Genomic DNA, 24,465 nt, shown 5'->3' on the forward strand with positions numbered 1-24,465 from the left:
CCCGAGCGCGGCGAATCGGGATCAATTCAGGAATCGCTCGAGCCGATCGATCTCGATCTGAGAGAAGTCAGGCTTAGAAGGCAAAACAGAAGCCTGGGCCCTGAGAATCAACTTTGCGTCTCTCCTGCAGGACTCTCTGGCTGAAGGAGTGACAGTCCTGCAGGTGAAGAGGGCCCAAACAGTACAGTCAAGAAGTGATAAAACCTGAAACCCTCTCCTTAGACATGGTGCCTGAACACAACACACACAGACACACCAGTCAAAATGAAATTAAACAAATATTTTGTAAAAAAAACACCAACACACAGGGGGATGAGATAGAAATTGACTAACTAAAAATAAAAGAGACAGGATTTCTGTCAGAAAGAGGTTAGAATTAAAATTAAACTATCAAAAAATTAGTTTTACACTAAAAGGGGCTTAAAAATCACAAATGTGAACTACTTACCAGGAGCTGGAAACGAGAAGACCTCCCAAGCGAAGGCAAAAAGATCTGGGTACTTCCTGCCTTGCATCATGGGATATGGGGCTGCCTCGAGCTGGTAAAAGGAGTTCTCGAGCTAAAAACCCATCAAGCAAGAATGAAGGCGAGATTGACAACTTAACATAATTATTTGTTCCAACATCCCAGAGATCACACTTTCCATGCCATACCCAAGTTGCATAAAAAATTAAAAGAGCCTGGTAGGCGTACAGTATCTGGGTGTGGACCTTATTAGGAAAATGTGGGTACCTTTTTAGATAGTTATTTGAAAAAGTATTTGAGCACTATTTTCTCACATATAAAGAATACCAATGAATTTTGTTCTATGGTTAAAGGTATGCAGTGGAAGGAAGAATATTATGTAGACATTAAAGCCTTGTACACTGATATTAAGAGAAGCTGGGGCTTAAAAGCGTTTGAGAAGATGTTGGATGAAGGGCCTTGTACTTCCATTTTAGTGAAGTTATTGGAGTTTGCTTTAACACAATTACTTTTAAGAAGGAGATTTTCTTACAGAAAGAAGGTACAGCAATGGTGGCTAATTTTGCCCCTTCAAATGTCATTATTTTCAAGTCCTACTTTGAGAATTTATTTATGTATCCCACAGATTTTTTTTTCATAATTTGTGGTGGAGTATTAATGTTACATTGATGATCTTATTTGTATTTGTAAAGGGGAGACAGAAGATTTTGGAGGGTTTATTAAGCTAGTGAACACTAATCCATTTAGTTTGGAGTTTACATTCCATGTTAATAGGGTTCCTCTACAATATTTGGAAATTGAATTATACACAGATAGCAACAGCAGAATGCAGTTTAGACCCTATAAAAATCAACGGCAGTTATTTTTTTTTACATGCCCATAGTTCACATCCCCCATTTGTCAGACAGCCTACCTTATGGAGAATTTAAACATGCTTATGACCACACTTCAAAAAAGCATTTGGTAGAAAAGGAATCCGTAGAAATAACTGAGAAGTTTTTAAATAGGGGTTACTCTGAAAGAGTGATACAGACGGCAAAAAATAAACGAATAGGGGGAAGAAAATGGCATCTAGTAGTACTTATATGAATGATCACAGGGATGTTAGAGCACATGTAGTTAAGGAGATGGATGACAGGATATTTTTTTTTGTGAGGATAAAAAAGATAATTGTACAATTCAGGTGTGATGAAGCACACAGTAGAAAATTTATGGCCAGTGGTATGCTTTGATGAAGTAGTAGGTGGTTTGTTCCCCATGAAGGTTGTGTTTTCTTATGGAATATTTAGTAATTTAAGAGAAATTCTGAATTCCAAACAGGTGATGGCGGGGGTGAAGCAAGTAGGCACATTTGTTTGTGGGAGATGTAAAGTATGCAAAAGGGTCAAGAACGTTTCTGATACTAAGATTAACGGTAGGAAATACATTGTTGTTGACAATTTCAACTGCTGTTCTTGTGGGTTAGTTTATATACTGGGATGTGGGTGTGTTCCCACTAAATTGTACACTGGACAAACAAAGAATGGTTAAGGTTCACATATCACAACACCTTGGAGATATTACAAATAAATGTTTGAATATTCCTACTGCTGATTACTTCCACAGAGTGCATGGAGGAAAGGATGATGGACTTTTTTTTCTGTTTTTGCCAAACAATATTTGGAGGTTGGGAGTAGTTTTACATATAAATTGTTGGCACTGGAATCCAGGTTCATACTAAATTTTAGGACTTTAAAACAGAGAACTGAATCTGGTTATTAATTAATATTGAATTATTGATCTGTAAATAGTATGTATTTATTCAGATTTAGGTGTATTAACAGTTGTTAGCACTTTAAAATTTTGTATTAAGATAACTGATTAATTGAACTTTTTGTATCGTCTTGTATTTATATGACTGCCTGGTGTAATGAAAGTTATTCCTTTGAAGGCACTTAGCCGAGGTACCAGAATGCCAGTAACATTCGCAGTTATTCAACGGCTCCACGGTATATATATATATATATATATATATATATATATACATATATACACACACATATATATTTATATTTTTTGTGTGTTATTACAACACTGATGATCCAGAGGGAAGCAGATCATTAAAAATACCACTGTTGTTGGTGGGTCTTGATACAGAGAAAGCATTTGACAAAATTGTCATTGATTTTTCTTAGTCAGTACATCAAACATAAGTAAAACAATCTCGTACATATAACTGAAAAAACTATACTAAAACACAGAAGTATAAATAAGAGTTCTATTTATATTACATTTATATATCATTACCTCCATAAACTATATAATTATTTACATGAGTCCTATTTACCTAAAATAAAAAATTACATTCTTGAATTTGAACCTTAGAATGATAAAAAAAAGAATAAAAAAATGAGTACAGGCCCTAACAATAGAGAGCTAAATTGAAAAGGAAAAGTTAGTATGGTAACACTGTAATCTTACAATAGCTTTATACTTACAATAATAGAAGCAAGAGGATTATATCAAAATATGATCTAACAGTATGCCCCAAAATTCAATAAAACGTGAATGAGCTTTTAAAGTGGTCCAGTATTTTGAAAATAAGATTACATTTTGATATCTAAGAGATATAATAAACTTAAGACGAGTTTGAAATAATTTTCTTCCTCAATGACAATTTCCAAATTAATATACGTGTCTATGCCTTTACTGCTTACGTTAGGATTATCTAGGAAATCAGAGCACAATTCCCTAATTTGGCTCAGTATGATGGGATAACTCTTAGGGAAATTTAGAGATGTTCTCCACTCTGTGATGAATTGGTCTCATAAGGGGAAGAAGTCATATAGTCCCTGATAAAATTATAAGGTTGATTAGGAGGATATATGAAGGATCAAAGGCAAATATTAAAGTGGTTGGGGTCCTGTCTGATAATTTCTGCTTGAGCAGAACCACCAGGCAGGGGTGTCCTCCTTCCCCCTTTGTTATTGGCACTATATTTAAAACCACCGGCAAAGAAAATAAGGGACTCAGAAATTCAAGGATATAATTGGTATGGTAGCCAAGAAAAGCTGGCTCTATTTGCAGATGATATTTTATACCCGACAAAACCAGAAAAGGACTTTACAGTCTTAATTCTGAGACAACATCAGATCTTTTTGGGATCCAAATTACCGAAGCTGAAACAAAGGCAACAGCAGAAAATTATGTACCCACACACAAATTGGTTTAACAATATCCATATTTATGGAGACATGATAAAATGAAGTATTTAGGCACATGCATTAAAAATGATTCTAGAGTGACAGCTAAGGATATGTGGGAAGAAACTAAACAAAAGATAATACAAAAACTGAGAAATTGGGAAGCTCTATTCTATGGATATGGATAGAAAGATAGAAACAGTTAAAATGTTTTTAGTCCCTTTAGTCTTATACACAGGTCAGGCATACTTTTATCAACCAGAGAAGTTGCGGATAGCAATTAATACAGAGCTAAAGGATTTTATCTCAGAATGGAAGACAGCAAGAGTCAAGTGGGATAAGTATATTCTTCCCAACAGAACAAAGTGAATTGGGGTTACCTGATTTGAAAGGGTATTCCAGAGCTACACAGTTAAGGTTCCTATACATAGAACAATCAGAAAACTAATTCAAAGTGGAAAGGGATGATGATGAAACAGAAGGAAAGCTCAAGAAACAAGGAGAAACTGGGATTTTGGATGCAGATCTTTAAGGAGATTAACAAAAAACATACAGAATATTAGATTCATAAAGAAGCAGAAAGTATTCTAAGAACTAAGCCAACACGAGAATGGAGGAAGGATATTCTGCCAACAGGGATGTCTGCAATTAGAGATACAGACAAGAGGCAAGAGGGGTCTGGAATTTATTGGAGAAAACTGGCAAAGCAACCAACGTACTGGGAGAAAATAACTAGAAGGAAAGGTAATAGAATGGAAAGACAACAAAAATGTATTTGGACTGCAGGTTAGAGATTGCCTTCCCTATCAAGGACTGATATCAGAGTACAGGCAAAGAGAAAGAAATAAGGGGGCCTTAAAAGAAAGACCAGCACTGATAGAGTTTTAGTAGAATCTAGAACAGAATCTGCCTTTAAAAAAGGAATAATTAGAGCACATAAAATATTGCACGATAACTATAAGAATCAATCAGAGGAGGTTAGAAAGATTGGGAAGACGGACTGCATATGCAATTCACAAAGAAGCAACAGGGGAATATATGTATGTCTCCCAAATATGCACCAAAATCTAGAAGATTTAGCATTTTTTCTTGGAAATGTTTACATAAATACTGTTATACCCCCAAGCAGACTCCACAGAATTTTTCTTTAGGTAAAAAGCAAATGTTGCAGGTGTGATGAAGAAGAAAGAGTAATTGGGAACATATTTTGTGGAAGTGTAATGTGTTGGTAGACTTTAAAGATTCCCTGGAGACTACCTGGTCAGAGATGTTGGGTGAGGAAATTGGTTTAACTAGGGAAAACATTTTTCTGAGCTATGACACAGAATCAGAATTGCCTAGACATAGTAAGGCCTTGCTAAGTCTAATTAGGGTGGCTGCCAAAAAAGCAATTGCTAGAAAATGGAAATCAAAGTTTAAGCCAACTATACTAGACAAAGTGAATATAGTGACAGAGATAAATCAAGTGGAATTGAGATCTTTAAAAGAAAGGGTAGGAGCAAATTACATAGGAAAAAATGGGAATTGTGGAAACAATACATACAGGGAGGAATGAGGTTTAAAACAAGGCAGGACTTGAATGAGCTATGCAGTGTTTGACTAACAATGGGTAGAGTACAAGTGATATATAATGTTTGCAGCTGGGATTATGTTAGTATGGTTTGTGATGTAAAATGCTTGCAACTGGGATTATGTCAAGATGGTTTGTTTTCATTTACATAAATGTATGATTGCCTATATCATACATGATAATTTAATAAAGATGTTTCTTGTTTAAAAAATATCACTATCTCTAGCGGTTATCCATGTTTTGCTATCTACCCACTGTTCAGACTTAATGGAAATTATTTACATTCCATCCACAGTATCTGCAGTTAATAGACATAGCTAATGCACAAGTCTGTAGACCTTCCGTTATACAAAAAACACACTGACTTTCAATATTAGGCTTTTAAATTGTTTTACCTAAGTTCACACTGCCTGCCTAAAATAACAAGTACTTAACCTATTCCATGATGCTGCTAACACCTAAAAGGCATTTTTTTCATTACTATTAAAGACTTCAACATTTAATGCAGGCCTGAAAGCATCAACTGTGATTACCCATTATAACTACAATGCAAAAACACTAGACAACCCTCACTCAAAAGTTACACACAACCAGTGTGTGCCCTCAGGGACACCTATGGGTCCACATGGGGTACTAAAACAGCATACCTTTGAGTTTTACTAAATGGTGAGAGATGTAGTTTACTTTTTCTTCCTTTTTTTTTTAGTCTCTTTTGGGGCATCATTGCAACGGTCCAGCCCACAGTACCCCATGTCTACACCAGGTCTACCAGCTTGTCTCCTACCACTCCCCAGAATATATTCTGGTATTGTGGAGGTTAGTCATGGATCCTAAAAACATTTTGGGGGCTTGGCCATCTCTGCTCTCATCCTGGGGGTACTTTGAAATGCCTTACCCACTCCGTCCCAGCTCCCACACTCACTTGATTTATCTGACAGCAAATCCCCACTTTGGACCAAACTCCCCTATGTCACAGCCATCAATGAATGCCCTCCCACCCTGAAATGGCACACCCATTCCTTACCTGCCACTCCTTCAGTTCCCGAGCTATTCAAACCAGGATTTATCCCTCTATGTCACCAGAGTGACTTCTTGCAGTTTCTTTTTTATTCTTTTTATTCTTCTTATGGGCAGAAAAAGTTCTGAGAATTAAGATCTACAGACCTGGCAGTTCAGAAGTCACTATGTCAATAAATGGAAAGACTGTAAAGCAAATGCACAAATGGTACTATTGGATACAGTACTTTGAATTTTTAAAGAGATTTTATTCAAACAGCCTTGGAATCAGCTGCAAAGGCCGGTCCGCCCATTCTCTGCGATGACCTGAAGCAGCACTACATGGCTAAATGAATCAAACATATCTGTAACGCAAATCCAGTGAGAAACACTTTATCCATGTAATGTGATCTTGTCTAAATCTTACTCACTATGGAAAAGACGAGCTTCCATGGACCTTATAATTTTGCAAGATGTGGAATAAGAAAGATAGAGAAGATGCAAAAGATAGAGAAGAGTTAAGGGCTCTGGGTTTTGAGAACAATGTTAATTAAGGTCCGATTCCATTTAGGTAAGACAAGGAAACTGACCGTCAGGAAAAGCTAAGTTAAGATCTGGCAATGTATGATGTACACCTTTTAAGAGATCCCGAATGAAGGTTATATGCTCCTTGACTTCCACCATCAGGCAAAACAAGATGATGTTGTATCTACATCGAAGTAATCCTCTTTGAGCAGAAAATGAGAAAGGACAAAGGAATATGGAAGGGATATCTACAGACAAGTTGTATTCAGAGGGATAATACTAAATTTCCCATATCAAATTCTCTTTGGAACACCTGAACCTTTAAGGTATGGCACCAGTAAAAGGTCAGTATTAAAAATCTGGATCTTCCCTTGCTTGGAAATATACCTAACCAGGTCAGTATTAAAAAGCTGGATCTTCAATTGCAACATTACCTAGCCAAAGTCAGATGATCAGAATGACAGCTAGAATGGAAAAGGAAGAAAGGTAACTAACAAGCAAAAAATTAAAATTCCCACCTTCTCTATGACAGCACTCCTGGAAAATGTGTCTAGTAAACCCTGAAAACAACTAAATATACTCCAGCCCACATACACAGTCAACTTAAGCTACAATAAATAAACAAACCACCACAGTGTTATGACAGTGGCCCAACCTAGTGGGGAAGTGCAGCAATGGCTAGGAAAAGAAAAAAAGGCTCCGAGATACTCCAAACAACCAGGGATAAAGCAAACAAATAATGGAGGACAAATGCCCCAAATAAGGGATCATTTTTAAACAATTACCTCAACTGACTTGTTAACAGAATAAAAGGTTTTACGTAAGCACGCACTTTCTGAATAAAAACGTTGACACTAATATCTGGCACTACTGTCTGTAATATTCAATGATTCACTAGAAAAATCAAATTGCTAGTAGGGGAGAAATATGAGGTAAAAATCAGGAATGTTGCACAAAATCAGGGATAGCTGTGAGGTATGCCTTTCCCCAGAGATGAAATGCAAATGTGAAAATTAAGAATCTGGAAAACAAAGCCTCAATTGATAAGTCACTAAAAGAAAAACTATCAGAGTTAAAAAGAAGAGCCTAGTTGTATATGGAACCCAATGCATTGCCTTTCACTTAGCAAGGCCATCAAAATACACGTATTAGAAGTAAGTGAAGCAAAAGAAGTGTGTGTTGCATCTTGCTGCATATGCTCTTACCAGCTGTGCTTCACAGAAATTTTCTGCCAGCTTTGGCTGCACGATCTTCTCCAGAGTTCCTTCAGCCAACTGGTGGCTGTTGTTACTACCCCAGGCATAAACAGTGACTGTTGGTCTCTCTGTTTTTTGTGAACCCGCATATCCAGCCTGATTAGAAAGGCAATCAGTGGCTAGCCTGCATATCTAAAGAGAAAAAGAGATAACAATGACTAACACAAAAAAGAAAACAGTATAAAACAGTGAAGTAACTACACGGTAAAAACAGATTTTTTTATAATTAACAAGAATTTATTTTTTTATTTCTCAAAAATTATAATGTATATATGAATGGTGCAGTGGTGCAGCGGTAGCGTTGCTGCCTCACAGCAAGAGGTTCTGCAGTTCAATTCTCCGGCGTGGTGCCTTTTGTGCAGAGTCTGCATGTCCTCCCTGTATTCATGTGGGTTTCTTCCCAAGTTACAAAACATGTGCCTGGAGCGTTTCTCCCCGGGACTCCGCTGAAAATGGGCTTCGTTCCAAGTCGGACTTTCCCGGTTAACAAATGTTAAACAAATGATTAATTAAAATTAAATTAAATAAATAAATGTTCTTAACACATCAACTGATTTTCGACACAGCCCTTTGCATCGGTTCTCGTCAATTATTCCTCCTTCCCTATCTTTACTCTTTTTTTTTTTTTTTTTTTTTTTTTTGCTGACGGTCTCATACTAGCACATTCATGGTCACTCATCATCTGTCTGTGTATAAACTGCACTAAAACACTATTCCCAGCCCCTGCATTTGACAGTTCTCCAACTACTAATCAAGCATTTCCACAGATTAAGAAAACAAAGGAAACTTGCAAGATTTACAAATAAGTATTTTCTTGACTTAAGGGAACTACAAAAGCAGACAATGAATGGAGGAGTAGTTTTAATAAAAGCAGAAGTGGGACAGTAATTAGAAACCATCAAAGTAAAGCACCCCCACAGATAGATTAATATGATAACAATACATCTGTCATCTCCAATAAAGGGGAAACCTCCTTCATGGAGATATAGCAAGGAATAATTACAAGCAGTATTAAATTATCCTACGAAACATTAGCCAGATGATGGATAAAAACATGCACAGGTTTAGAAGGCTAAGGCTTAAAACACCCAAGTGCCAAAAGAAACCACACTCCTGAAGTCACTCAATAAGCAACAGTGCCTGGCAAAGGTGTGAGCCAATGATCAAATGGCCACACCATAACTATAAACAATAAAGACATTTCTGAAGTAAGCACTGGAAGCAGCCAAACGTTTAGTGAAGAGGCATTTGCAGTAGCATTTGTCAAGAGGTTGTGAGCCACATGATGCAAAATGTATTGCACTCAACAACCTATCCTGGGGACAGGGAAGCATGTGGCAGAAAAGCAGCCACTTTCATGGTTCTGTGTAGTCAGGGGCCGGAATAATGTTTGTAGGTGGGTTTGAAAGCATCATGGCTCTAGGAACCAGGGCAAGATGTCCCAAGGAGCCATGCCTCATGACAGGCAGAGGCTCAAGAATGACATTGCCACATAGGTTAGGAAAGAGTTACCCAAGCAAAGTAATACAATTCTAGTGTGAATATTGTTGGTCTGGTCTCCCTTTGTTTCCCAGTGGACTGACTTGCTGCTGGCCACAGAGCTCCACAGAAGTATTGCAATGAACTGGACCACCTATAGCTGTCAGTTCCCTAAAAGTTGTGTTTTAGCACTCTGCCAACTACAAGGCTCTAGCAGGCCTAGGTTGTGAGAAAGTGACCTTTGGGGAAAGCAGCTGGACAGTGGACTCATGGGTGGCATTGTGCTACTAGAAAAATCTCAACCGTACAAATGAAAAGCACTTCCAAAAACAATCAACTTGTAAGGTGTATGATATGCAAAAGACAGCTCCTCCTACCCTGGGTCAAACAAGATGAAAAGTTACATTTTTCAGAATTCAAGCATTAAACTCAAGTAAATCCTAAACTAGCAGTGCTCTGGGGAATGAAGGACTTCTCCCACAGTTTCTGCTGCCTCCCCTCCCTAAAGAAATGGAGATGAATGTACTTTTTTAAGGACAAATCTTCAGACTGCTTCTAGAATGAAACATGTTCATAGGTTAGCCTTGCGAGCCATTTTAAGCATAGCCAATTATCCCTTGTGAGACTCAAAACCTGCACCTTGTGTTTGTAAGGCAAACACCTTAACCATTAGGCCTCCCTCCCTCTGCGTCTAAAGGTCTTCCATCCTTAGAAAAGATGAAACATGATTCAATATAAACGCATGAAGCTTAAAGATACTGTGATATTACTTAATGACCACTAATAACAGCATAACACAAAAAACTGAACATCACAGCCACTGAAACAGTATTAAAAAACAGAGGAGGGATAAGACTGCCCATATGAAATTCAAGTGTGAAAAAGGCAAGGATGTCTTCAAAAGAGAGTAAAAACACAGAATCTCTAAATAGCTACCCGGAATTTAGGAGTCATTGGGGCATATTCTGTATGACAGCACTACTGGTATATTCCCTAGAGGAGGTATGAGGAAAAAAGTTGCAGCATGTGGTGCTGGTCAGGTAAGCCAACAGACTGCATTAAGTTTTCCCCCAGTAATGGAATAATTTCCATACTACTATTCTAAGTGGTCAACTCTTCTCATACGATCTTGAAGCTTCTGGCCTTTATTTACACTGAAACGTGTGAGTCAGCAATTAGTGAGCATGTCTGCTACTGTGATGGCTTCCATAGGTATGTGATTTTTGATAAGAAGAAGTGGTTAGATGACATAGCCACATTCCCAAATCTTCAATGTTTCTTAAAAAAGAAGGCAGATGCGAGTTAATCTATATTTATTTATTCCCCCTTACACACACACATTATATGTATATGTGTGTGTGTGTGTGTGTATATATATATATATATTATATATATGGGTCTGCTTTGTTGGACAGAAAACACATTTCACTGAAACTCATTTCATTGAAGCCTCATTTCACTGAAAATGAATTGCCTGAGCACAATTCATAGGTTCATACTAGGCTATCTGCCCTAGAGCATTTATAAGCCTAGCCAGAATGTGTTTGGCTTTCGCCACCCATTTTAAATTTATTTTGCTATGCCCTTTTCGAGGTTAGTATACTGTGCCTCTGTCTAACAGTGACACAGAAGTGATACCCGGGGTAAACCTACGATCTCCCATCCACTCATCAAGATTCCTCTTGAAGAGAGTCAATGAGGGACTCTGCCTAACCTGGACTGGGATTTTATTCCAGAGTGAAGGGAGCCTCTGGGTTATGAATCTGTCCCTCCAGCATGTCCTATTTATTTCAGTGCTGAGGTTCAAGTTTCTCGAGTGCGTAGCTCGATGGGATATGGATTTTCTGAGGTGCAGCATGTCCATTAATTCCGGGTTGGACATGGCTTTATACGTCAGGCACAGATCGCCTCTGAAAAGGCGGTATGCCACTGAGTACAGCTAGAGTTTCTTTAACCGGGCAGCATATGGCATCTGTTTGAGCCCTTTGATCCTCTTGGTGAGGTACTTTTGGGGTCTTTCCAGTTGCTGCAGATGTCTGGTAAGGTACATCCCAAAAGGGGCATTGTACTCCATTATGGGCCTGATGAGGGATGAGTAAAGAGGCACGATGACCTCCCCTGATCTAGATGTGAATCCTTTCATGATTAGGTGGGCTATATAAAATGTTTTTCTAACCACTTTGGCTACGTGGTTGTCAAATGAGAGATTGTTATCAACTTGGGTCCCCAGGTCCCTAATTACTTCTTCTGTACTTAATGGATTACCACCTATGTGGTAATTTGTGGGCACTTTGTTTTGCCAAAGGGATGACTATACACTTTTTGGCATTTAGCTTGAGGCCATGGCTCTGGCACCAGTTGTCTGTTTCTATGAGGCCCTTTTGGAGGATGCTTGTGTCAGCTGGAGTGTCGATTATGGCGCCCAGTTCGCAGTCATCTGTGAACTTGGTCAGCCACAGTCCTTCCGTGTTGGCCTGTACCTCCGAGAAATATATACCGAACAAGAGAGGTCCCAGGACTGAGCCTTGTGGGACATCACTTGTAACTGGTTTAGAGTTTGACATGGCTCCAGCAATTCTAACCATGTGGGTTCTGTCCTTGAGCCAGTTTGCAATCCATCTAGTGACATAGGGGTTTATATTTAAGCTGGTGAGCTTATCTATAATGCCCGAGTGGGGTATTGTATCGAAGGCTTTTGCGAGGTCCAGGTAGGCTGTGTGGACCACCTTCCCCTCGTCAATGGCCTTGGTGACTGTTTCAAAGAAATCAACCAGGTTCAAGAGGCAGGATCTGCCCTTAACAAAGCCGAACTGGGTAATATCCACTGTTTGTAGGTCCCCAATATCTTTATTTCTGAGGTCCATGATGATCCTTTCCATAGCTTTGCAAACCAAGCTAGTCAGGCTTATGGGGCGATAGTTTCCAGGATCTGTTGAGGCACCACCTTTATGGAGAGGGACCACTGTTGCTGTACGCCACTCTTTGGGCACATATCCTGTAGTAAGGCTGAGACTGAACAGTAGTTTTATGTTTGGGTTTAGCTCTTCTTGGAGTTCATGTAGGACGCAGCCCGGGACACCGTCTGGTCCCACTGATGCTGTGTTTTTTTGCTTTGGAGAGGGCGGCTTTTACCTGAGCATCTGAGATGTCAGGGGGGCAGCACTCTGCTGGGATATATATTTGCCCTTTTGGTGGGGAGTTTGCGCTGAACCTGTCAGCTAGGATGTTGGCAATGTCTGTATGTTCGGTGTATTTTTTGTCATTTTGGACCAATTCTGAGCATATCTGGGAATTACCACCCAGGTTCCTAACATAACTAAAGAAAGCCTTGTGATTATCCTTAGTGTCCTGTGCAATTTTTCTCTCAAGCTGGCCTTAGACAATTTTATGAGTGCCCGTAGTTTTTGCTAATACTGATCAGTGATGCCTTCCCTTTTTGGGATTTTGCTCTATCATTTAGTAGCTTCCTCCTTCTATTGTATAGTTTGGTTATGGCTGGGGTCCACCAGACAGGACGTCTGCCTTTGGAGGATTGGGTCTTGGTTTTATTTGGGATCGCATGATCCATGCATTCCTGAAGGTGTTCATAGAATGCGTTTATAAAGGATTCTGCGGTCTGGGCTGTATTTTCCACAGGCCCGGGGGCTTTGAAGGATTCCACCTCGGTTTTGAGGAGTGTGAAATTTGCTTTAGAGAAGTTTTTCACTGTGGTTTTCTGGGCAGGGGTTAGGGTCGGGATGTGAATATCCAGTGAGATTAGTTTATGGTCTGATCTTACCAGTGAGGGATACACTTCTGGTCTGGAGCATAGAGTCCCCATGTTGGTGATGATCAGGTCCAGTATGTTTTCCCCATCTTGTGGGAGAGGTAACAAGTTGTTCCATAGCATTTGAGTTTATAAATTCTAGGAACCTTTGAGCTAGGGTGTTGGAGCTAGAGTAATGCTCAGAGTCTATGCTTGGGTAGTTGAAGTCACCCAATATAATGGTGTTTGGAGAGACCTTCATATTTTTCAGTGTTCTCAGGAAGGCCGACTGGGGTTCCTGGGTTTGGGAGGGTGGTCTGTAGCAGGCTATAAACTGGAAGGCAGTTTTACCCACTGTTAGTTGCACATGGATAGTCTCTGATGCTTCGTGCTTTGCCACCAACCTGGAGGTGTGGGTATAGGTTCATAGGTTTATACTAGGCTATCTGCCCTAAGGCATTTATAAGCCTAGCCCAAAGTTTTGTGGCTTAAGCCACCCCTTATATGAAAAAATACTGTGCCCATTAGTTTGTTGTGCCTCTGTCCAGCAGTGACACAGAGATGATTCCCGGGGTAAACCTATGATCTCCCATCCACAGGTCAAGATTTCTCTTGAACAGAGCCAGCGAGGTGCTCTGCCTCACATGGACCGAGATTTTATTCCACAGCATAGGGAGTCTCCGAGTGATAAATCTATCCCTCCAGCACATCCTATTTATATCCGTGCTAAGGTTTAAGTCGCTTGCTCTAGTGGTTTTGGTGGATTTGGATTTTTTGAGGTGGAGCATGTCCATTAATTCTGGGTTGGACATGGCCTTGTATGTCAGGCACATGTCACCTCTGAGCAGACGGTATGCGACTGAATAGAGCTGGAGTTTCTTCAATCTGGCAGCATATGACAGATTTTGGAGTCCCTTTATCCTTTTGGTGAGGAACTTTTAGGGTCACTCCAATTGCTGCAGATGTCGGGTGAGATACATCCCGAATGGGGCATAAGTGAAGAGTACAGGGGAACAATGACCTCACTAGATCAGGATATAAATCCCTTCATGATCAGGTGGGCAATGTAGAAGGTCTTTCTAACCACTTTAGCAACGTGAGTGTCAAAAGAAAGGCCACTGTCAACCTGGGTCCCCAAGTCCCTGATAACCTCTTCTGTGCTTAGTGGATTGCCACCTATATGGTAGCTTGGGGTTACCTTGTTTTTCCCGAAGGGTATGACTATACATTTTTTGTCGTTTAACTTCAGGCCATGGCTCTGGCACCAGCTATCTGTTTCTGTGAGTCAATTCTGAAGGATATCCGTGTCCGATGCACTTTCCACTATGGCACCCAGTTTGCAGTCGTCTGCAAACTTTGTCAGCCAGAGTCCTCCCATGTTGGCCTGTACTTCTGAGAAGTAGATGCCGAACAATAGGGGGCCAAGGACCGAGCCCTGTGGGACACCCTCTTGTGACCGGCTTGGAGTCTGACATAGCGCCAGCAACTCTAACCCTGTGGGTTCTGTCCTTAAGCCAGTTTGCAACCCATCTTGTGACATATGGGTTTACATTTAAGCTGGTATGTTTTTCTACAATACCCGAGTGGGGTATTGTGTCGAAAGCCTTTGCAAGGTCAAGGTAGGCTGTATGGACTGCCTTTCCCTCATCAATGGCCTTGGTGACTGTTTCGAAGTAGTCGACCAAGTTCAAAAGGCATGATCTGCCCTTGACGAAGCCAAACTGGGTCGGGTCCAATGTCTGCAAGTCCCCTATATCTTTGTTTATGAGCTCCATTATGATCCTCTCCATAGCTTTGCAGACTAGACTTGTTAAGCTTATGGGGAGGTAATTACCAGCGTCCGTAGAGGCACCGCCTTTGTGGAGTGGGACCACAGTTGTCGTACGCCACTCCTTGGGCACGTATCCTGTGGTAAGGCTGAGATTAAACAGATGCCTTATGTGCGGGTTTAATTCCTCATTTAGCTCGTGTAGCACACAGCCGGGGACACCAACCGGTCCCATTGATGCTGTGTTTTTAGCTTTAGAGAGAGCAGCTTTCACCTGCGCATTTCAGATGTCTGGGAGGCTACACTCCGCTGGGATAGTTATCTCTCCTTTAGGGGGGGAGAGGGGGGTGTAGTTTGCACTGAACCTGTCTGCCAGTATGTTGGCAATGTCTGTGGGTTCAGTGATTTTTGTATCATTTTGGACTAATTCTGAGCATATCTGGGAGTTTCCACCCAGGTTCCTAACATAGCTGAAAAAGGCCTTATGATTGTCCATTGAATCCATGGCAATTTTTCTCTCAAAAGTGGCCTTAGTTGATTTTATGAGTGCTCGTATTTTTTTACTAATAATGATCAGGGGTGACTTCCCTTTTATGGATTTTGTTCTATCATGTAATAGCTTTCTCCTCTTATTGTAAAGTTTGTTAATGGCTGGGGTCCACCAGACTGGACGTTTGCTCTTTGTGGAAAGAGTCTTGGTTTTATTTGGGATTGCCTGATCCATGCAGTCCTGGAGGTGTTTATAGAAGGCATTTGTAAGGGCTTCGCAGCTTGGGTTGTGGTTTCCACTGGCTCAGGGGCCTTGAAGGATACCACACCAGTCTTGAGTAGTGTGAAGTTTGCTTTAGAGAAGTTCTTCACTGTGGTCTTTTTGTTTGGGGTGGGGGCGGGATGTGGATTTCCAGTGAGATTAGTTTATGATCAGATCTCACCAATGAGGGATATACTTCAGGTGTGGAGCATTTTGTCCCCATGTTTGTGATAATGAGATCTAGTATATTTTCTCCTCTCGTGGGAACAGTGACTAGCTGTTCCATGGCATTTGAATTTATGAACTCCAGGAACCGTTCGGCTAGAAAGTTAGGGCTTGAGTAATGTTCCCAGTCTATATTCGGGTAGTTGAAGTCACCCAATATGATGGTGTTTGGAGATACATTTATACCCTCCAGTGTCTTCAGGAAGGCTGTGTGGGGTTCCTGAATTTGAGAGGGTGGCCTGTAGCATGCTACAATTTGTAGAGCAGTTTTGCCTATGGTTAGTTGCACCTGGATGGTTTCCGAAGCTTCGTGGGTTGCCACCAACCTGAAGGTGTGGGTATCCTTTATGAATATGGATACACCCCCTCCTTTTGTGGTGTGGTCCGGGTTTTGGGGCGGAACGCATGATATGAGGTAAAACCTAATAGTGCCGGGTGCTCTCAGGAGCCTTGAACCAGGTTTCAGTTACAGCACAGACATCGATGTTCTCCATACTGAGAAGGGCCTCGAGTGCGTGCATTTTGAGATTTAGACTTCTGGCATTGAGCAGCATTACCCTCAGTTTCTTCCCATTTTTGTTTTCTAGGGTGGTAGGTTTAGAATTTGAGCCTTGCCTAAAAAGGCACTATGGGGGTGGCAAGATCCTTTGCCAATACCCGGAATCCCAGGTGTGCCAGGTGCAAGCCGGCCCTTGGCAGCGTGGCTTGTCAAGCATGTCATCCCAGGCAGACAGACACTGGATCCCCTTTGAATGACACCAGACATTAAGCCAATTGTTAAAGCTGATCATCTTGTCTCTATATTGTGGCATCACTCTTGGTGAAGGAAGGATACTGCTCAGGGTCAGGGTCATACCTGCCTGGGCTACATAATCAGAGAGCTCCTCTATGTCTCTTTTCATGTAGTCCAGGGAGGTACGTCTCAGGTCGTTCACACCAGCATGGACAATGACTGTGTCATATTTGTACTTGCCATGGAGTGACTCGAGTGCTTGTGTTATGTGGCGGATTCTAGCGCCTGATAGGCAGCTTACTGTGACCCTCTCCTTGTTCAGCCTGGTGAGTGGGACGTCAGTGTGTCTGACTATGGAGTCACCTATGACAAGTATGTTTGGTGTTGTATTTGGCCTTAAGGGCTGTGACTGCTTTGCACACTAATTTTGTGGTTTATGTGTTGCTTGTGGGGTGTCTTGAGGTAGCAGTTGTTTGGGTGTCTGCTTTGGAGGCCTCTGCTGTTTAGGTAAATTTTTACTCAGGGCCTCAGAGTATGTCTTTGTGTGTTTATGTGTTTGATTCAGTGGTGTGGTAGCATTATGTGCGGCTGGTTTTGTGGTGTGTGTAGTTGCCTTCTCCTCCCGTCTGGTCTTGCCAGTCCTGAGTTGAGAGAGCTCAGCCTCCAGTTTGGCTAAATAGCTGCATCTCTCGCGAGTATTTGTGTTATGTGGGAGGAGGAGAGGGTTGTCTGTGTACATGAGGCAATTGTAACATTGCCTCGATATTCCCAGATTCACCAACTGGGCAGGAGAGGACGCTAGCATCTGGCCCTTCGACATGCTAGAAAAATTAAGAAGTTAGGTATGAGACTGAATAAGAGAGGACTTAGTAAGGAAGTGGGTACTCCTGGGGGGTTTCGGAAGTGAGGGACTTTGTATAATATAGAAGTGACAAGTGCGGAGCTTTTTTTTTTTTTTTGAGAAAAAAAAAAACTTTTAGGAACAAGTGCTGCGCTTTTTAGTCGAGGAATATACTGTTTAGGTTACTAGTAGAGCAGTTCTAAGGGCAAAAATGAAGAACAGACTTTATGGAGCCAGAAAAAGTTTAACCTTGTTAAACCATATATCGATATGAATATATATATGAATATCGATACTCCCCCTCCTTTTGTGTTTCGGTCCAACTTTTGGGGCCGAAAAGCAAGGTATGAGGTATAACCTGGTTGTGCTGGGGTGCTCTCGGGAGCCCTGAATCAGGTTTCTGTTACTGCACAGATATCGATGTTCTCCATGCTAAGGAGAGTTTCGAGTGCGTGCATCTTGAGGTTTAGACTTCTGGTGTTGTGTAGCATTACTCTTAGTTTCTTATCCCTTGTGATACCTATGGAGGTGGGTTTGTCTTTTGAGCCTTGCCTAAAAAAGGCACTATGGGAGTAGCAAGAGCCTTTGCCAATATCCGAAAGCCCAGGGGTGACAGGTGCAAGCCGTCCCTAGAGAAGCATCGTGGCTTGTCGAGCATATCATCCCAAGCTGACAGGCATTGGATCCCCTTTGAATGATACCAGTACTTAAGCCAATTGTTGAAATTGATCATCTTGTCTTCATATTGTGGCATCATTCTTGGTGAGGGTAAGATGCTACTCAAGGTCAGGGTCATACCGGCCTGGGCTACATGCTCAGAGAGCTCCTCTATGTCTCTTTTCATGTAGCCTAGGGAGGTACATCTCAGGTCATTCACACCAGCATGGACAATGACTGAGTCATATTTGTACTTGCCTTGGAGTGACCTGAGTGCTTGTGTTATGTGGCGGATCCTAGCGCCAGACAGGCTGCTCACCGTGACCCTCTCCTTGTTCAGCCTGGTGAGCGGGACGTCAGTGTGCCTGACGATAGTCACCTATTACAAGTGCATCAGGTGTGTTCTTTAGTCTTAAGGGCTGTGACTGTTCGGCACACTGGCTTTGTGAGATATGTGTTGCACGTGTTTTGTTTTGGGGTAGTGGTTGCTTAAGTGTCTGCTTTGCAGGTCTCTGCTGCCTAGGCAGATCTTTACTTAGAGCCTCCGAGTATGTTTTTGAGTGATTATGTGTTTGGTTTGCTGTCGTGGTAGGTCTATGTGAGACTGGAATTGTAGTGAGTGTGGTTTCCTTCTCCTCCTGAGTGGTTATGCCAGTACCGAGTTGAGAGAGCTTAGCCTCCAGTTTGGCTATATGGTTGCATCTCTCACATGTGTTGGAATTTGTTGGGAGGAGGAGAGGGTTGTCTGTGTACATGAGGCAGTTGCAACATTGCCTCAAGATTCCTAGATTCACCAGCTGGACCGGAGAGGAGATTGACAACTGACCTTTGGACATGCTAGAATAATACTGGGAATTCCTTTATAATTGAAAACAAGGGCCAGTGGGGAGTGAGGGTATAGTGCTTTTAATTTTTAGTGCTGACTTATATAATTGCTTTAGTGAGCAAGTGCCAGGTAACTTAAGTGCAATGTGTTACAGGTAACTTAAATGCAAAAATGACAAACAGTAACTTTCTTTCAAGTGAAATAAGGAAATAAGTACAGTAAGCAATGCAGATATCACTAGTGATCCAAAGAAGCGCTGATAAGCCGCATATTAGGTGGAATTAGCGTTCCAGGGAAATAACAAGCAAACAAACAACAAGCATATAAACAAAGCTAGATTCAGCAGGCCTGGATGTAGTCTATGCTACAGCAAACAAGGTGTACCAATTTCAGTAAGATACAGTTCAAATATTCAGGCACTATAAACCTTTAACCAGAAATTCCCAGCTCAGAAGGGCAGAGTTCAGCCTCTTCTCCCACAAGAGTGCAGACCACAAATCTTCTTAATGTAAAATAACTGGCCTGAAGCCCAAGTGCTTAAACCAGAACTAATACACTTTAAGAATAACAGACACTGGGGCTCTCAATCAGCAGTTGCCAACTTAGAGGGATGAAAGCTACCTGTCCTGCCACCACAGTGCATGCCACAAACCTTCCTAATGTAAAACAACTGGTATGAAGCCCAAGTGTTTAATCCAAAAGATTTAGAATGATAGCTACACTTTAATCAAGTTACTACCAAGCAGTAATAAATACAATTGAATACTTTAGAGAATGCCTGGATTACCGCTCAAGTTACACAAACAAAGCTAGATCCAGCAGGCCCGAATCCAGTCTCTGCCACAGCAAACAAGGCACACCAACTTCAGTAAGAAGCAGTTCAGATATGCATGCACTATAAGCCTTTAACCAGAAATTCCCAGCTCAGAAGGGCAGAGTCCAGCCTCTACTCCCACAAGAGTGCAGACCACGAACCCTCTTAATGTAAAATAAATGGCCTGAAAGCCCAAGTGCTTAAACCAGAATTAATACACACTTAGAACAGACACTGTGCCCGCAATCAGCAGTTCCCAACTTAGAAGGATGTAAGCTACCTGTTCTGCCACTACAGTGCAGATCACAAACCCTCTCAGTGGAAAACAACTGGTCCGAAGCCCAAGTGTTTAAACCAAAAGGCTTAGAATGAGTTGCACCAAACAGTAATAAATACAACTGAGTACTTTTAAGATAATGCAAAAGTAAAATAATGTAGGTAGAAACACAAGTACAGTAAAAGCAGATGAATTTTTTTTTTCTGAACAAGTGCTGAGATCAAAGAAACAGATTTGAGTGCTGAAACTAGAAAACTGGCTAGTTATAAGAAAAAAAAAACTAAGCTAGAAGGCTTCCCTCCAACACAGAAGGGCTTGGGGCTCAGAAGCCTACAAATAGTCTATACCACTTAACAGGAAAGGCAGGAAACAAGCTTACATTTTTTTTTCTGTTTCCCAGGTGCTCTCTTTGTACACAGTAGGAGTGCCTGAAATCAGAATATGATCTCACTGCACCCAGTTGAGTGAGCAAATGAGATGGGCCCAGAAGGAGTATCCAAACACAAATTTACAAGAGGGGCGGGCAGTTTCAAGGCCACTAAGATTAACACCAAAACAAAAACAGGGAGGGTGGGTGGGACTAACTGAAGAGCAGTCTCAAAACTTCCAGTTCAGTTAATATTCCTGCAACACAGTTAAAGTCAATTTAAATATTGTATTTTTTTGGGGAAAAAAGTGCAGATAAAGGTACTTAAATTCTCTTATACGTCCAATTGAATACAGCTAGTTCTTAGCCGGCCAAAGCTGAGGTTTTTAAGCAGAAAATATTTCACACTGCACCACTTAAATAAGCAAGGTCAGGAAATCAAAGAATGTGGCTACCCCCACACCTGTAATTACTAGCAAATAATAAAATTCAGCAAACACTGACCAACTTCCAGTTCAGTTAATATTCCTGCAACACAGTTAAAATCAATTTAAATACTGTATTTTTGGAAAAAAGTGCAGATAAAGGTACTTAAATTCTCTTATACGTCCAGTTGAATACAGCTAGTTCTTAGCCGGCCAAAGCTGAGGTTTTTAAGCAGAAAATATTTCACACTGTACCACTTAAATAGGCAAGGACAGGAAATCAAAGAATGCGGCTACCCCACACCTGTAATTACTAGCAAATAATAAAATTCAGCAAACACTGACTAACTTCCAGTTCAGTTAATATTCCTGCAACACAGTTAAAATCAATTTAAATACTGTATTTTTGGGAAAAAAGTGCAGATAAAGGTACTTAAATTCTCTTATATGTCCAGTTGAATACAGCTAGTTCTTAGTCGGCCAAAGCTGAGGGTTTTAAGCAGAAAATATTTCACATTGTACCACTTAAATAGGCAAGGACAGGAAATCAAAGAATGTGGCTACCCCCACACCTGTAATTACTAGCAAATAATAAAATTCAGCAAACACTGACCAACTTCCAGTTCAGTTAATATTCCTGCAACACAGTTAAAATCAATTTAAATACTGTATTTTTTAAAAAAAAGTGCAGATAAAGGTACTTAAATTCTCTTATACGTCCAGTTGAATACAGCTAGTTCTTAGCCGGCCAAAGCTGAGGTTTTTAAAAGTTCACTTCAGTGAAAACTCATTTGACTGAAACACATTTTGTCTAAAGAGGTATATGCCCTGTTCCCCACCGTAGAGTGATCCTGGAGTTAGTATAGTTAGGTGTGGTGTGGGGGGCACAGCCTCCCATATTGGGGGGGGTGTAGTCCCCCACATAGTTTGGGTATATATTATTTTCTGCAGAGTTATTCATTTGACGTGTAAGAATCCATGTCTATGGTTTACAACTTTTAAAAATCTATCTATATATATATATATATATATATATATATATATATATATATATTAGGCCTACCTGATAACACCGAAAGCTGGAAATGCCGATGTCGAGAACACAGGCACCGGAAGATCGACAACGGAGATGACCAACAGTTGAAAATCCCGATGCTGACAACACTGACATGTCAAACGAGCGCTAGTGTGCAAGTATGCAGTACTGACGGACTTTAGGGTTAGTGTGCAAGTAAGGTAAGTGTGCGATAGTGACAGACTTTAGGGTTAGGGGCGGGTTAGGGCGCAGGTTAGGTGAGTGCGCGATAGTGACGGACCTTAGGGTTAGGGTTAAGGTTAATGCATAGATAGCTGAGTTTGTAAGGTTTAGTGTAGGTTTGTAAGGTTTTTGGTGTGCTTGTTGCGTGTGCGGTTTTGGACAGGGGATTTGTTTGTTGACTGTCGGGATTGTGGTTTGTCGGGCATGTGAAATTTTGTGTTTTTGAACTTTCAGTTTTGTGGTGTTGGTGATTTTGTTGTCGGTGTTTCTGCATGTCGGTGTTTTCAGGTAGTCATATATATATATATATATATATATATATACACATATATATATATATATATATATATATATATATATATATATATATATATACACACAGACACACACACACACACACACACACACACACACACACACATATATATATATATATGCATACACACATATATACACATATACATACACTAACTCCAGGATCGCACTACAGTGGGGAACAGGGCATATACCCGTTTAGATTAAATGAGTTTCAGTCAAATGAGTTTTCAGTGAAGTGAGCTTTCAGTGAATTGTGCTCAAGCAATTCATTTTTAGTGAAATGAGGCTTCGACAAAATTAGTTTCAGTGAAATGCGTTTTCTATCAAAGTAGAGGCACACACACACACACACACACACACACATATATATATATATATATATATATATATATATATATATATATATATATACACGTGCAAACATATTAAAAAAAATGAAAAAAATTGTGAAGCTTATAAATGCTTAAAGGAATCCAAGCAATACTATAGTCTGGTAAGTACTAATAAAGTATTCCTTCAAGCATTTATAAGGTGGATACACATACAGCAAGAGAAAGAGAGGGAGTGACTGACACAAAGACAGAGATTAGATGTCACTTTATACATAAAAATATATACTTTATACTCTGGTTCACTACACTCCCACACTCTACTCCCCATTTTCACCCACCTCTTCTAACTCTACATTTCAAGTATTCACAGCACCACCAACTGAACACAATCAACCAATCACAAAAGACTACTATACTCAACACCACTATAACATATTAGCCAAATGAACTACCCCACCTAACCAAATCGCCTCATAATCCACTCATAATGACACTCTCAACACCATCTCCTGCTGTTATCCCGCACTGTGATAATACAACTCGCAACCTATCACCACCAACTCTCACTTAACTCACCGTTTACAGTTACAATGGAGCACAACCATAGCAATATAAGCTATCACTTACCCATCTCTCCAACTTTACACCCCTCCAAATTCTTTAAAATATGTTACTCAAATTATAACCCACAAATGCTATGAAACAGAAAATCAAGTATAAATGCCTCATTTGTCATCATTACACAAACTTATCCTTACAATTAACTGGAGATATGCACCCCAATCCCATCTCAACCACCACCACTTTTTTTCCAGTATTTCCATTACATGCTCGCAATCACCTTGATAACATCCAATACATCAGTCAGTACTATGTCTCTTTCACATCAGTCTAAGCAGCATTAATAACAAATTACTTGGCACACATGTTTGGATCAGCCACATCTCCCCACAAGTCATGCGGCTAGCAGGGTCTACCTTATTACACCGAAGAACGACAAGATAACAGACAACGGAGTAGATCGACAGTTGAAAATCCCGACGCTGAGAACACCGACATGTTAAGGTAAGTGTGCGGTAGGGAAGGACGTTAGGGTCAGGGTGCGGGTAAGGTAAGTGTGTGACAGTGACGGCCGTTAGGGTGCGGGTCATAAGTGTGCGATAGTGACGGACTTTAGGATTAGGGGAGGATTAAGTGAGTTAGGGTTACGGTGCTGGTAAGGTAAGTGTGCGATAGTGACAGACTTAAGGGTTAGGGGCGGATTAAGTGAGTTAGGGTTAGGGTGCGGGTGTGCGATAGTGACGGACCTTAGGGTTAGGGTTAAGGTTAGTGCATAGATAATTGTGTATGTAAGGTTTAGTGTAGGTTTGTAAGGTGTTTGGTGTGCTTGTGTTGTGTGTGTTTCGGAAAAGGTATTTTTTTTTTGTTGATTGTCAGGATTGTGGTTTGTTGGGCATGTAAAGTTTCGTGTTTTTGAACTTTCGGTTTTGTAGAGTCAGTTATTTCGTTGTCGTGTTTTGACTTGGCGGCGTTATCAGGTAGACCTGGCTAGCAATGGAACTACAGCAGCCAAGCAGTCAAGCTGAGTCAATGTAGGCCTTGGTGAGACCTTCTGGAAGGAGTAAGAAAACAGCATCTTGAAATGTCAGAGCTT

The 24,465-nt window shown here is 40.7% G+C and overlaps 1 protein-coding gene across 1 annotated transcript in view; it reads right to left on the minus strand.

The window, feature by feature from the left end:
- LOC122815150 (probable E3 ubiquitin-protein ligase HERC1) overlaps positions 1-24,465 on the minus strand; it is a 5,886,073-nt gene that overhangs the window by 5,395,556 nt on the left and 466,052 nt on the right. Inside the window, exon 4 of the mRNA XM_044087407.1 lies at positions 7,945-8,127. Coding sequence (XP_043943342.1) covers positions 7,945-8,127 — 183 coding nt within the window. The remainder of the gene's footprint in view (positions 1-7,944; positions 8,128-24,465) is intronic.

Source organism: Protopterus annectens, chromosome 1.part1 (genome assembly GCF_019279795.1).
Source record: "Protopterus annectens isolate FY-2018-M chromosome 1.part1, PAN1.0, whole genome shotgun sequence".
In the NCBI taxonomy this organism is placed as follows: Eukaryota; Metazoa; Chordata; order Ceratodontiformes; family Protopteridae; genus Protopterus; species Protopterus annectens.